General features: G+C 40.3%; 2 protein-coding genes and 1 long non-coding RNA gene across 3 annotated transcripts; 1 reads left to right on the top strand and 2 right to left on the bottom strand.

Moving 5' to 3' along the window:
* Positions 1–1,500: 1,500 nt before the first annotated feature.
* On the bottom strand, positions 1,501–5,648 carry LOC124321152 (serine/threonine-protein phosphatase 6 regulatory ankyrin repeat subunit C-like). The gene is made up of 3 exons (XM_046784067.1): positions 2,616–5,648; positions 2,185–2,525; positions 1,501–1,735 (listed from the first exon to the last, which is right to left on the bottom strand). Coding segments are annotated over exons 1-3 (3,375 nt in total). The 3' UTR covers positions 1,501–1,734.
* A 4,424-nt stretch (positions 5,649–10,072) lies between these two features.
* Positions 10,073–11,640, bottom strand: LOC124327594. The gene is made up of 5 exons (XM_046786578.1): positions 11,205–11,640; positions 11,010–11,138; positions 10,552–10,947; positions 10,209–10,460; positions 10,073–10,143 (listed from the first exon to the last, which is right to left on the bottom strand). The coding sequence occupies exons 1-4, from the start codon at positions 11,251–11,253 to the stop codon at positions 10,252–10,254; spliced, it is 783 nt and encodes a 260-aa protein (XP_046642534.1). The 5' UTR covers positions 11,254–11,640; the 3' UTR covers positions 10,073–10,143; positions 10,209–10,251.
* An 851-nt stretch (positions 11,641–12,491) lies between these two features.
* LOC124327624 lies at positions 12,492–13,978 on the top strand. Its single transcript, XR_006916203.1, has 5 exons — positions 12,492–12,582; positions 12,649–12,852; positions 12,920–13,057; positions 13,114–13,300; positions 13,368–13,978. It is a non-coding gene; the product is annotated as an uncharacterized LOC124327624 (long non-coding RNA).

Here is a 13,978-nt window from a genome sequence, read left to right on the forward strand (position 1 = left end):
CAATACTTATATCAGAAAATTTTGAAAACGATATATGCTATCGTTTTTCGTTACCATGTCTCTATTTTAGACATATACATAATGTCGAAAAAAAAATTCATTTTTAACAGTGCGGGGCCTCTAGGGTCCAATCCAATCCGTCGCAAGAGTCTCCATCAGTCCTGACCAAGTGACTGCTGGACCTGACGTCTGCGGGCTGAGTCGATTGCGGGAGAAGTTGACGCCCAACCCGCACTTTTTACGCCCTGTACCTGTACAACCCGAAATTGGAGCTGGACGAGAATAACTCGATCCGGTACAAGTTGGCCACCAGCCTGGACGACAAGTGACACTTCAAACTCAACTCGAAATGGAGGTAGAGTCTCCCTGTAGGAGGATCAGGTGGACCGAGCCCAGGAGGCGGAAGCCAAAATCCAAGTCGGCCCGCGTCCAGATCCTAGAAACGGTGGACGGACTCCTCCTCTTTGGCATTTACTTACTTGCACTTATCCAAATTGCTGGCCGGGATTTTTCATTTATTAATTCAACCAAATAGGAAATAATTGGAAATAATCACTTGTACGTGGTGGACACATTCGCTCCGACTCCGTCGTGGGATATCTAAGACGTTTTAAATATCCCATCTGGGACTCTCAAACTCAGCAGGCGCAGGCCCGGCAGCGTGAGGTGCAACAGCAGCACCATTAGCAGGGGTTGAATTCGGTGCACCAGTGATCCCGGCCGGGCTGCGAAGACGGCGAAGACATCGGCGAGGTGCACAGGCGCCGCTACCTCCTCCAGCCCATAGTTGGAGATGAACTCCAACGATGGCTGCATCTGCATCCACCAGCTGGCTTTCCCGCATAACGTCTGCTAAGAGATCTACCATATAGCCATTGCTGTCCAAGGCCCGGGACCCGCGGACTCGGCCAGAAGCGGGAGGCCAATGTGGGGTAGTCGGCCGTCTTGATGGGCGAAACTTCGCTAAAACGACCTGATGCAGTACCCGGTGAGATTCTGGTGTCGGTGTCGAGCGACCGGCCATCGTCTGGGATTTGCGCGTTCAACTTTTATCCGCCAGTCGACGGGCCAAAACGCCCCGCTGACAACCATCGACTTCAACGACCTGACGGTTAATATTTTTCCTACCTATAACCGTAACCATTTGAATGCTTAAATATTTGAAGTTTTCAAGGTTCCATGTTAGGCACTCATAAATATATGACTGGCAAATTAATTCCATTCCATTTTACAGTTTACCAAAGGGCCTTGTGATAAAGCCTTGATTTTTGCCAGGTTATCGGAAAGGGTTGTTCAGTTTTGCATGCAAATTAGTTGGAGGTAGTGTGCTGGAAGGGCAATTCCAAGGAATGCAACATTCAGGAAAATTCTATGTTGAATATATTACAGTGTTCTATGGAAATAAGGCCCAAACCAACACTATAACGGATAGATAAGACGATAAATTTAAACCAGTTTAATTCAAAGATTATATTAAATTGTACACGCGAATGCTGTTGATTCTTGATGGATATTGCATATATTTAAAGCTGTTGAAATTGAGAAAATTAAAATAACAGTTATGAAGTCTCACACCAAGTACATCAGGATTTTATATACTATATCTAAAGCTATCCATTTCACTACTATTAACGAAAACAATGGGATCCAGGAAATGTTCTGCCGGCGTTCCTCTCGTCTCCGGATTGTGCCCTGTACTCCTGCTGTTGAATGAGGCGCCGATAAGGAGGCGTGTCTGCGTGCGGAAGAAAAGTAAAATGTGAGATTGATTCTCGCACAGCAAACTGCTTGCAACTGCAGTTCACGTCAGTCTTTTTTTAGCCTATATACAGTAGTGCTACACACTAGGGAATATTCTGGGACGCCATTAGCGCGTCAAAAGTTTATTGAGAAGTTTCTATTCACTGAAAGACATTGTTGATACCCCAGTTCGTCTAAAGAACATTGGCCAACAGGGACGGAGAAGCCAATAATAACGAATTAACGATTGAAAATGTAACGTTTGCATTTAAAGGCGTTTAAAGGTGCTCAAACCGTAAGGACCATATCAGTAGGAATGAGATAATCAAGTCATTTTATTGTAGGCTTATTATTTTTACTGCTGTTACTACTGGCATCATTGTTTTGCAAGATTTTCTTTTAGGGGTTGGGAGAAGGTAGAATGAAAAATGGATATTATATTACTATTCTTTTGCGCCAGATTCCTTTAGTCGGGCGATAATCTTCTCGCCTAGTCCGTGTTTGTTGTCCCTAGCACAAGCGAGAGGAGTACGGCCTTGATTGTCGACACAATTCACGTCCACCGCTCCGGTATTGAGGAGGATCTCAATGAGATCCATTGACTCTGCATTTTCATTTCTCGCTGCCATGTGAAGAGGGGTGACTCTGTTCTTGTCAGCGATGCCTGGGTCGGCTCCCATTTTAATCAGACGACGAGCATTGATTGTAACCGGGTCGAGTCTCTCAATTGCGTAATGGAGTGGAGTCCTTCCGTCGTTGTCAACTGGGTTCACAGCCGCGGTAGCCTATATAAAAATCAATTAGTATTAGTAAAATTAATTCAATGAATTATTAGTAGCGTGGGCCCCTGTTTGTCGGCTAGTTTAGTAGGCTACCTCGGCTGTGTTGATGTTGCATTGCCCGGTTTCCAGTATGATGTCGATGAGTTCCGCCGTCTCTTCATTTTTGGCCGCCAAATGCAGTGGAGTGACTCTGGTTTTATTGGCAACGTTGGGATCGGCTCCCAATCGAATCAGGTGAGGGGCATTTCTTGCAGAATTAGATCCCATTATTGCATAATGGAGAGGAGTGTCTCCACCGCTGTCGACTCCGTTGATGTCGAATTTTGCAGTTTCTAGAATGACGTCGATGAGATCCGTCGTCTTTCCTTTAAGTGATGCCACATGAAGCGCATTCATTCCATATTTTCCCCGTGCGCTGCTGATATCTGCTCCATTTTTCAATAGAAGACGAAGTGTTTCTACGTCCGAATCTATAATTACTGAAATCAAATGTTCCTCGTTAATTCTAGCGATTTTGTCCTCAATTGGTACTGTGGCGTCGCTTAAAACGCTTTCAATTTCGTCGGCAGCATTGCTGGAAGTATAATTCACAAGTTTTTCTAAGGATATATCAGGATTTTTCGTTTCGATGTTTCCTTTGGGCAGTCTGTTTTCTCTTCCCACGGCACCTTTCTCTTTCAACAGATTGGCAATTCTTTCACCAAACCCGTGCTTGTTGGATTCTGCGTAATCTAGCGCACTATATAGCCCATGGCGCAAGTTGACATCAACGTCTTTGTGATTGACAAGTAGTTGGACGGTCATGCTGTCTTTTGCATATCCGGCCGCCACGTGAAGTGGAGTGCGTCCATATATATCAGTGACGTTTGGGTCAGCTCCTCTTGTTAACAGAAAATCTGCTGCAGCTGTGTTGGATTCCTTGACTGCCATGTGTAGGGCAGTCATTCCATATCCACATCTATTATGGTCATAGTAAATTATACTAGGTGCTGTTTCATTGATGTCAACTTTTCCACTTTCCAGAAGTATGTTGAGAATCTCGGGATCTGTATGGTTGATCACTGCTACATAAAATGGAGTGAAGCCATCTTTGTTTCGTATGGTGGGATCGGCTCCTCTTTCCAGCAAATTTCTAACCCAATCCACGTTGTTGGCGCGTATTGCAACTAAAAGAAGAGTTTCCCCATTTTGATCGCGGCCGTTGATATTGTCATAGATTCCCAGTGATATCTTGACTCGCGCTATTAAGAAATGAAGGCCATCAAATCCCGTCAAGTCAACTGAAGGATCGGCGCCTTTGTCTACGGAACGGCGAGTATTGACGCCTGTTGCCTCGTCGGATTCTCCAGTACAATCGTCAGTTTTAGTACTACACGGAGGTTTGATGCTCTTTTCCATTAATCGATCAAGAATTATATTGCCTAGTCCGTGCAAGTTATGCCTGGCGAAAAAGAAAAGTCTTTCATCGTTTCTATACTGTTTAATATATCTTTTTTTAAGATTCTTGAGTAATACATCGATGATTTTCATGTTTTTTGCACCAAGTGCAGCATAGTGAAGTGGAGTATCGCCAATATTGGTTCGACAATTGACATTTGCGCCCTTTTTGATTAAATACTCGGCCGTGATTTCATTGGAATAGGCGGCGGCGTAATGAAGTGCAGTCCTTCCTTGTTTATTTTGATCGTTGACATTGCATATGCCTTTGACTTTTTTAGCTTCCAGCAGTAGATCAATGATAGGATTACCTTCTCTCTGCTGTGCTGCCAAATAAAGAGGAGACACACCTTTTTTGTCGAAAAGGTTGGGATTGGCTCCTTTGTTTATCAAGTGTTTGACAACAAAGACGTTGGATACATAAGCGGCGTAATGAAGCGCAGTTATTCCGAATTCGTTTACATCGTCAACTTTGACTTTGGGATGAGCTAGGAGCAAATCGATGACAGTGATACCGTATCTATCATGTGCTGCCACATGAAGAGGAGACCTACCGATTTTGTCGAAAATGTTGGGATTGGCTTTTCTTTCTAATAATTTTTTAACAGTGAGGAAGTTGGATTCAGAAGCGGCCAAATGGAGAGCCGTTTCTCCGTTTTCGTCCACATCATCCACATTGACTTTGTCATGTGCCAGTAGCAAATCAATAATCTTTGTTTTCATTCCGAACATGCTGGCAGCAAAAAAAAGGGCGCTCTTCCCTGCGTCGCGTTTTGTAGGATCTGCATTCATTGGAGGTTTGAGAAGATGTTTAACCATTTTGGTTTTCCTCAAACTAATGGCTAAGTGAAGTGGAGTCGTTTTTATAGACGAATGACCACTGTTTTGGTAGACGAAGGCGTTGATGTCGTACTTGCCACTCGCTACTATTTTATCAACAAGGTCGGTATTTCCCATTTCAATGAGATGGAATAAAAGGGACCGATCAGAACAACCTCTTCGGTCTATGACGTTGATTAATTTCAACATTTTTTTGTTCCGGCCTTGAGAATACTTGAAATTCCCCTTGTATTTGTATCCGATGTTGGTAATTTGCTGACCGACGAATCTGACCAACGACTGGCAGTTGGATTTCTTTATGTGATATTTTTCTGCAATCACCTGTTGGGCCCAAAGAATTGCAAATAGATCTTTAATCGTACCTTTTCCTTTCAAATCTTCTTTGATGGGCTCAACTTTTTTCCGCCGTTTGCCTTCAAACTTGTTCTTAACGTTTTCTTCCTTGCGTGATCGTTGCAAGGCGATGTATTCCGTGTTCTTTTCCAACGACCACCAATAATAGACTCCAGCATCGTCTGCTGCTGTTTCACTTGTTGATTTGAAGACGATGAAAACGTGAAATGCTTTGATTAAATCTGTCGTTGAGTGCATGCTGCTTTGGTAGATTTCGACTTGAGTTATTTTCGATTGTTTGTCGATGTCTTTTAAAACGTCCAGCATTTCATGTATTTCAACTTTAGCTTCATCGAATTTTTCCATTTTTTCTTCGTTGAGTAAGAATCGAAAAATCGCAGGTTCCGAGATTTCGTGACCCACTTTTGGTTCCTTATCAGCGTTGGGCACGAAACGTAACTTTTGCTTGTATTCGTCGCCATTTAAATTTCGCGTACTTTTAAAGAATTTCGCCATGACAATAAGTTCTTGATTCAGCAGCAAGTTCAACAAAACCAAACTGACGTGTTTAATCCGGTGTAATCGAGCTGTTTTTTTTCCAGCTTCACTCTGGCTCAAATAATACGTGGCAGTATTGGATTGTGCAACGGATGCAGAGTTTCACGTTTAGAGGAATTCGTTCTCAAAAAAGAAAAAGATTCGCACATGGGGGAGCCAACAGTGTTAGACCTCGGGAATAATAATTAGTAAATAATCAAATGAGTTTTCCTTGTTCGTTGTTTGACGCTACTCGTTTTCCTTTTGTTTAAGCACTTTGTGATGTGTATAACCGTTAGTCTTGGGTTTACGAAATAAACTGATTAGATGCCAATCGACTTTCACCTACTTGCTCATGGAGGCCGCCCCTTCCACATTGCAATACGTATCTGAGATATTGTCTTTTTCATATCTTGTGCGTCAATTCATTCCGTCATCCTTGGCGTCAATCACCCATTTTAATCACTTACCTTACGGGATAACCTATTTGAAGTCAACAGGCTTGAACAATTGCGCCTGATTTCTGTCTAGAAAAGGGGCGATCCAGGCAAAGTCCCTTTTTATTTTTTCGACTGAGGCGATAAGGGCGACTAGCGATGGGGAATGGATGGACATTATCGCCGTGTTTTTGACGGACTAATGTATCCCCTATAGCCTATACGTAGCCTACATTGGCGATTCAACTGGTCGGCCAAACGGCGGACGCATGCAGTTGCGTTCCATGTTTGTCTGTTGGGCGTTGCCAACGTTTTGTATTTTTGATTCAAGTTCTGATAAAAACTGATCTTGGCCTTTCTTCAACTTTCAACCGCAATTCTAAAAGTGTCAATCATTATTACGTCATCTGTTTGTTTGTTTTTTTCACTTGTTTTATTTGTTTTTCACTTGTTTTATTTGCTTTTCACCAGTCCCCGGCTGCACTGTTGTTACCCAAGATTCGACATCGGCTGGAAGCAGAGGGGCGTGGCCCTGGGCCAGCTAAAATAAGAACGACTTCTCGCCATTTCCTATTGCGTGGCTGCAACGAGCCGCCCTGGAGAGTGACTACGTCTCGCAGCACCTGTAACATCACGAATGGATCAAAAACCCTGACCGGCTATAGGTGGCCATCATGCAAGGCCTCCCCTTTATACTTCGGGCTTCCATTCCGGCGGAGCGAGTGGTGGAGCGGGCGCGGTGGCCGAGGCCTTTTCCAACCCCCTTCAATCACCACAGCCCGTCGCTGCAGGCCGTCAAGGAGCTGAAGCGACTCTTGGTCCGTATATGACCGGGACCGAGCGGTCGGCAGCACGTCGACCAATTCGATGGGCTCAGCCGGAAGCGGGTGGACGAGGAGACGGAATTTCTGCGGGTGCCGGGCCTTTATCAATTCAATAAAACAAGAAATTAGCACTTTTGTACGTGGTGGACGGATTCGCTCAGAAATCTGTCTAGGAATTCATCAAGCGTGTAGTATCTAGTGTAATGTTTGTTGATAGATGGCGTTTTTTGTTGCGGGTAAGAATTCAAACGCAACCTGGGTCTAATATTTTATTTAGTCATTTTACTCATTTACAATTCAATGGCACACACAACTCAAGGTTGGTTCAATCTTCAGAAAATCTCTTTAGCTCGATTCTTAATTTCTTAGATTGCCATCAATAAATTGCGCCAGATGGCAACAATATGATCAGAAATCATGCAGATTTCGTACATTACATTTCGTACATATATTTCGTCTGTACCTGTACTTCATGCCTCGTGTGTAAAACATTTTTTTGAAAACTTTTGGGTGTGCAGTTTGGACTTTTGGTCCTCGTTGGATTTGATCTGTTAAACTTTTGTTAATTGAAAAAGATTCATATTTTTCATTGATGTTCCATGGGAGTTAACGACCAAAAACAATGGGAGTGACAACCGAATTTTTCTGGCAAATTCTGATTCCTTCCATGTGTGGTCATTTGTCGAAACAAAATCACTAAATCAGTCGTCATTCCGTAGCCGACTGACGACTTTCTCGTGAAACAGGTAATATTTTTTTTATTATTATCAAGATCGCCCACTCAGCTGTTAAAAGATTGTTCAAATACTATTATATCATGCTCGTTTTGACTTCTGACGTTTTCTAATTTCGATTCCCACTTCAAACGTTGCTCGCTAGCCAGTTATTAAACCTGTTCAACTTCGTTTGTATTGACTGTTCGAATATGACTCTGATGCATAGAACAAAAAAAACATGTGCTTCTTTTTATTCTACCAGGATTGAAAGTCTTTATCAAGACACCTGTGTTGATAAACAAAGGAGAAACTGGATCACGAAGAAACTATTTTTATTCCAAAGTTTGCAAGGTTTTCTGTTTTGGTGTTTCCATGTTAGGTATTCACATGAGATAACTGACTGTCAAATTAATTTCATTCCATTTTACAGTATCTACCAAAGATGCAAAGGGCATTCAGATAAAGCCTTGATTTCTGCCAAGTTATCGGGATGGGTTGTTGGTGTTGAGTTATTCGTTTTCCAGGTACACTAGAACCAGGACAGTTTTATGTAGCATATAAGAGTTTTTGTAAAACTAGACCCCAACCAACGCTGTAGCTCAGTAGGAAATGTTTTGTTTTTTTTTGGTGCTGGTAACCGACTGCCTTCTCAATTTTTTCCCTCTACCTTTTCCCTACTTTTTGTGGTAGGGGTTGAATAGTAGTTGAATGGTAGGGCATTCTTAGGTTGGAAATGACGATTTGATACGATATGTTTTAATATATATTTTAAAATCTGTGGATGTTCATTTTGTGTACAGGAAATGAGGCGTACTGAGGAGAATGTTGAGTTGCGGAAATCCAAGAAGGAAGACGACCTGCTGCTGAATCGACCTCCAAGCTCCATCACCAACAACGTTGTTCGTCCGTTGGTGGACGTGCTGGGCAACGGCGATTTCAATAGCCAGAAAGAAGCAGCTTGAGCCATCACCAACATCACACAGTCCCACCAACATCCTACTTTCATGTAACTGCTAAACGGTACCCAGTCTACTAACAAAAAGATTAAAACTACTTCTAAATTCTTCTACCTTTTTTTTACTCGCCTTACTAATTCTATAAGACACCACTATCCGGTGAATAGCTTACTTCAAATAAACTTAACCACTAACAATTCTTTTCTGCTTTTATTACCCCCACCCTACTTAAAAATTTTTGACCCCTTAACAGACGGCATTCATTTCAGGAGTTTCTCCATACTTACCGTAAGGGAGTGGATCCTACTGAAATGGTTTGGCACCTTCGTAGCAGTAGCTGCTTACTAATTTCCAACCTACTAAAACATTTTAAACCCACTAAAATGTCGTGAACTTGCTTCTTGTTATTGTTTATTCAGGTTGTCAGCACGTATTCAAGAAAACTTTTCTAAGTGCAAGTTTAAAACCAATAGTAAACATGCATGAATATGCGTGGATAATATCGAAGTATCCAACAGTTACTTTAAAGTAACTGTTGGATAAACAAAAAACTGAACGACATAAACATAACACTTACATTCCGTCTACAAAACGGTTGTACGATTTCAAAAATTTTGCCATAGCTTGTGGCTCTTGTTTCTTTGATCTCTTTCTTGTGGTAGCATTGGTGTCGGCAGTCAAGCAACAGCGATCGATAACATCCAGAACTCCATACATGGCGGGATATTGCATGTTGATGACATAATAAACCCCCAACAATTTGGCAATGACTTCGAAAACGACTATAACCGAAATGTTTGTGTAGTTCAGAATACCGCCTCCTAATATCACCATGGTCGTCAACACATCTTTCTTCCAAATGAGCAGGGCATAGGGATTCTGTCCGTTTTTGGCTGGCTCAATCAATGATTTTTCCTATTAAAAAATCATTTAAAAAATAGTGCTACCTATTAATCTTAAATGTAAGATTAATTATTACCTCGAAATTAATGAATAGAGGAGCTGATGCTGAAACACCCCTTTTGCTGGAACAAAAGTTGATTGATCGTAAGAAGTAAGTCGATACTTTCTCTTGGCTCTGACTTTCTGAGACCCTCTGCCAATAGGGGATGGTTTGTAAGTAAATACTTCTTCAACGTTGAAAGCAATTTTTCAAAGTTGCTTTTGAACTTATCGACACCTAACGAGCAAAGTGGTTCCATTCTTAAAAATTCTTGGGAAACCTGTTTGAAAATGAAATTCATATAATTTGCAAAACATAACATTTACAACATTATTATTACCCCTTCAATTGTTCTGTAAATCGGGGCAATGTCAAAACATTCTTTTGTTGATTTAGCTTTGTGAATTTTATCTCTCCTTTGACGAAAAGCGTTTTGTTCTTCGACATCAGTGGGAGACATATCAGGAATCACGGCAGTAACTTTTTCATTCTCTTTGCCTTCCTTTTTTGAAAGCCGCTTCTTTTTATGTTGGTCTCCATGAGCTAAAGCATTCTGGTAGTTTCCAATCATTTTGGTCAACTTATCCTTGAAAACAACCTAAAAATGAATTCAAGAAATTGAAATTAAATTGAAGCCTTGAACATAAAACCATTTCGACTTACCCAGTTCCCATTATCGGAGCACTCGTGTTGAAAATGTGGAAATCTATCCACAATCATTTTGCTGTACATGTTGTACTCTGATTAAGTCCTTTTTTTCTGGTCGCAACATTAACAGGTGTCTTCCACACACACGCGTAAAGCGACTTTCATGATGTGCAAGGGTGTCGGTCTCGATTGCCCGCACCAAAATTTCGTTGAATTGCCATGGTGCCATGCCATAACTTGGGATAGTTAGTGGAGGAAATGGATTGTCTGAAAAAATCAATAAAAATTGCATTTCTACATTAGTAATACATGTATTCATTATTATTGAAAATTAAAGAAATTAGTCGTTCACTATTACCTTTCGATTTTTGGCCAGAAGCTTCATCATTTTCGCTTGATGTTGTGATCCCTGATTTATCACCAGCCTTTTCTTGGTCACAGCTTTCTTCTCCTGATGATGAGTCACAGATTCGTTCTTGGTTGCCTGAGCTTGATGGTGATGAATCATAAGTGCTGGGCTCGCTTTGTTTTTCAAATGGCACACCTGTAGTACACAATTTCGTTGTGAAGTGAAAAGTGTGAAACTGTTGAGAGACACCCGGGTCGGTCTGAGTACTTGTAGCGAACCCTCCTCGCAATGGAATGCTTTCACTGTTATCCAGAACACTAGAATTGGGAGACCTCTGACTGTCATCGTAGAGTGGTTGTGAATATACTTGCTGAGAATCCATTGTGGGACAATATATATTCTGACCTATATAGATATAATGAAAATTAAGTATGAAGTTACAGACAATAGCAATTAAAACTACTTACTTTCTAAAAGATTAGGTGTGGTTTGAAATTGGTCTTCATCTTTCGCAGTCATATTGTGATGTTCTCTGTGTTGGTCTAATAGCAAACTTTGTTCTGGACATACTTGCGATTCAGTACATTGGGATTGGCCTGAATATAAAAAAAAGAGTTTTAGTATCTACAATGTAAAGCGATTAGTTTTTAACAACCCTTAGTTTTCCAACATTGACTGCGTCCCATTTTCAGCTTCAACTAAATTCAACATCACCACTTTGGAATTAAATTTTTGGCCCTGTCTGGAATTACATAGGTTTCTGTCATAAGAAACTCGTCGTCGAAATCTTCATCGAATATATATATTTCTACTTGATCAACTGGCACAACATCCAGTCCCAGTAAATGAATTTTACTCTCTGACGCAAGTTTTTGGAAGAAACATATGTTTAACCACCCACAAATCAGGCTCTGTCAATGAGTGTCTACTTGGAATATCTACGATTGCTTTCATTCTCGCACCATTTTCAACATTGTATGAAACAATAAATTTTCTACTTTCGTCCATCATGAAATATTTGAAAACGACAGAGCTGTAGACTTCACATTTATTTCAAGCATGACAAAATTTCAGGCACGGAATTGCGAAGTCACATCAAAATTTTCGGTCATTCCCTTAACACATTGCAACCCTGGTAGCACGCCTCTATCTATAGGATATACGTCGCCCATCTTTTCAGCCGAGTGAGGTATCTTAACTCGACGTCCATAGGATTGCCTATGTCTATACTAATGTCACGCTTTAAGACATCCAAATGGGTACGGCTTACAGCCGTCTTCAAAAAACTTAAATTTTAGCAAAAAGAAAAAAGAAACGTTCCTCGATGGGCGCGAAACCACGTTCTTTGGAGAGGTACTCCAGTGCTCTACTCACTACACCACTCTATATTATTTTCATCTGTATTTGGTTCAAAGGCTCTAAACTAATACTAGCAGTTAAAATTATGAAAATTTAAAGTCCTTGTCTTCCGCATCTATCCTGTGGACAGATAATTTGGACATCTCACAGACGTCATGTTACGTCTGTCTGTTAAACGTCTAATTTGTAGACACAAATGGATGTCCGTGATCGTATGAGAAACGTAGATCTATAGGACATCTATACGAAGATAGCATAAGGCCGTAGTAAATTGAGTATCCATGTGATATCCAATTTAGGTTGTAGATAGATCAGATTTGATTTTGACATTAAGACATCTATATGATAGACGATGGATGTAAGTGTGCTACCAGGGAATACATTCAATATAATGATTGGTTATTGTTTCATAAAAATTAACTTATTTCATTCAAAACAGAAATTTATGCATATATTTCAATTATGCAAAATGTAATATCAAATGAGACTTCCCATTTATATTTTAAAATAAATGTGTTAAAGTGAACTGCTTACTGGCAACTCAGCCCAGAGATTCTCAGCGTAAGACGCCATTGTTTTGTTTAGGACTCTGAAAACACTCCTCTCCGATTTCTTCTAAGATTGTGGTCATTTTGAATAAGAATGGTTAAATTACGATAACGAGACTGAAACGAAACGAAGGTAACCTTACTTATTATTATTATTTTTAAGAGCTATACTCATAACTTTATTCTTTGCCATCTCTAGATTAATTTGACTATTTTCTTTTTGTGGTTGGTGAGTACATGACAACAGTCATGTTCGTGTCACTTGAACCAGCACTTCCCGTTCTATTCATTACATAAAGTGCTTCGTCGAAAGTAAAGTTTAAATTGATTAATGGCCTGAAGATGTTTGGTTCCATGTTGACAAGCTATATCATCAGACCATGTTTACACACAACTACACAAGGTAAAGTTTGTAATTGAATAAAATAACACCATTTTAAATACAGATTTGTTGCTATTCTGATTTCTAGGGTCAAGTAATTGATGATATTACAGCAGCAACTTTGGAAGATGCAGCACAGTATTGTAAAGCAAACAGCATCCAAGTGAATAATACGAACAACATTGATGTTTTTTCACCCTGTGGTCTAATTAGATAAAGACTCCTGGTATGTAAGTTGGACAAGTTGGATTATCCACTTTGCTAACAATCATGTTGCTATAGGTTCGCAAGATTAGGGTGGAGAAAAGAATTACTGAAATTGTAAACCGTCTCAACATAACCAAAGTGGATTCAATGTTTGAAAGACAACAGAGAGACTATGCAGAAAGAGACGACAAGAAGACTCCTTAAATAACGAAAAGAAAGGGAGAGAAGTAGAAGAGCGAAAACAGGATAAAGCTGAACTAAGGTGACCTTGATTTAGTATACAAATTATATTTTTTAATACACAGAAATGTTACATTTTACATGTTTAGGAGCTACGACCGTTTGCTGAAGCATAGAAACATGAAGACCAACACAGATGATGATGGAAACGATTCCGATGACTTCATGTATAGAGAGTAGCTTATACGTTAACAACCAGCCGAGGGAATGCAAACTCGATTACAAAATGATCAGCCTTTTCGTATTAAGTATATGTGCTATTAAAATATCCATCGCACTTGACTCGAGTTTTCTCCGGTTTTCTCTTTGTCAATAAAAATGTGAAAATCAAACATAATTTCTTAATATCTGTTAATGTAGGGAGATGTAACTATAGGTATGATTAATTCCAGATGACCAATTTTCAGACCTTGACATTTTATTTACATTAGCCAAAGGTTATGATGAGGTGCAGATCTCTTTAAGTCCGACGTGTGCTATGTGGGTTACAGCATATGGTAATAATTGGGAATTACATGGTGATTTTCATTAATAAAAAACGAATGAAGCGGTGCAGGAAAAGGTAAAGAATTACTTTTCAGGACAGAGTTGGGTTTACAAATAAAAGAAAATGAATTGGAATCAAAGAATGTGTGACATGAAACGCCCTCCATAATAAAAAAATCCCGTCATCTGAAACTATAATATCTGCAATGCGGAA

This window comes from Daphnia pulicaria, chromosome 1, assembly GCF_021234035.1.
Source record: "Daphnia pulicaria isolate SC F1-1A chromosome 1, SC_F0-13Bv2, whole genome shotgun sequence".
Classification (NCBI taxonomy): Eukaryota; Metazoa; Arthropoda; class Branchiopoda; order Diplostraca; family Daphniidae; genus Daphnia; species Daphnia pulicaria.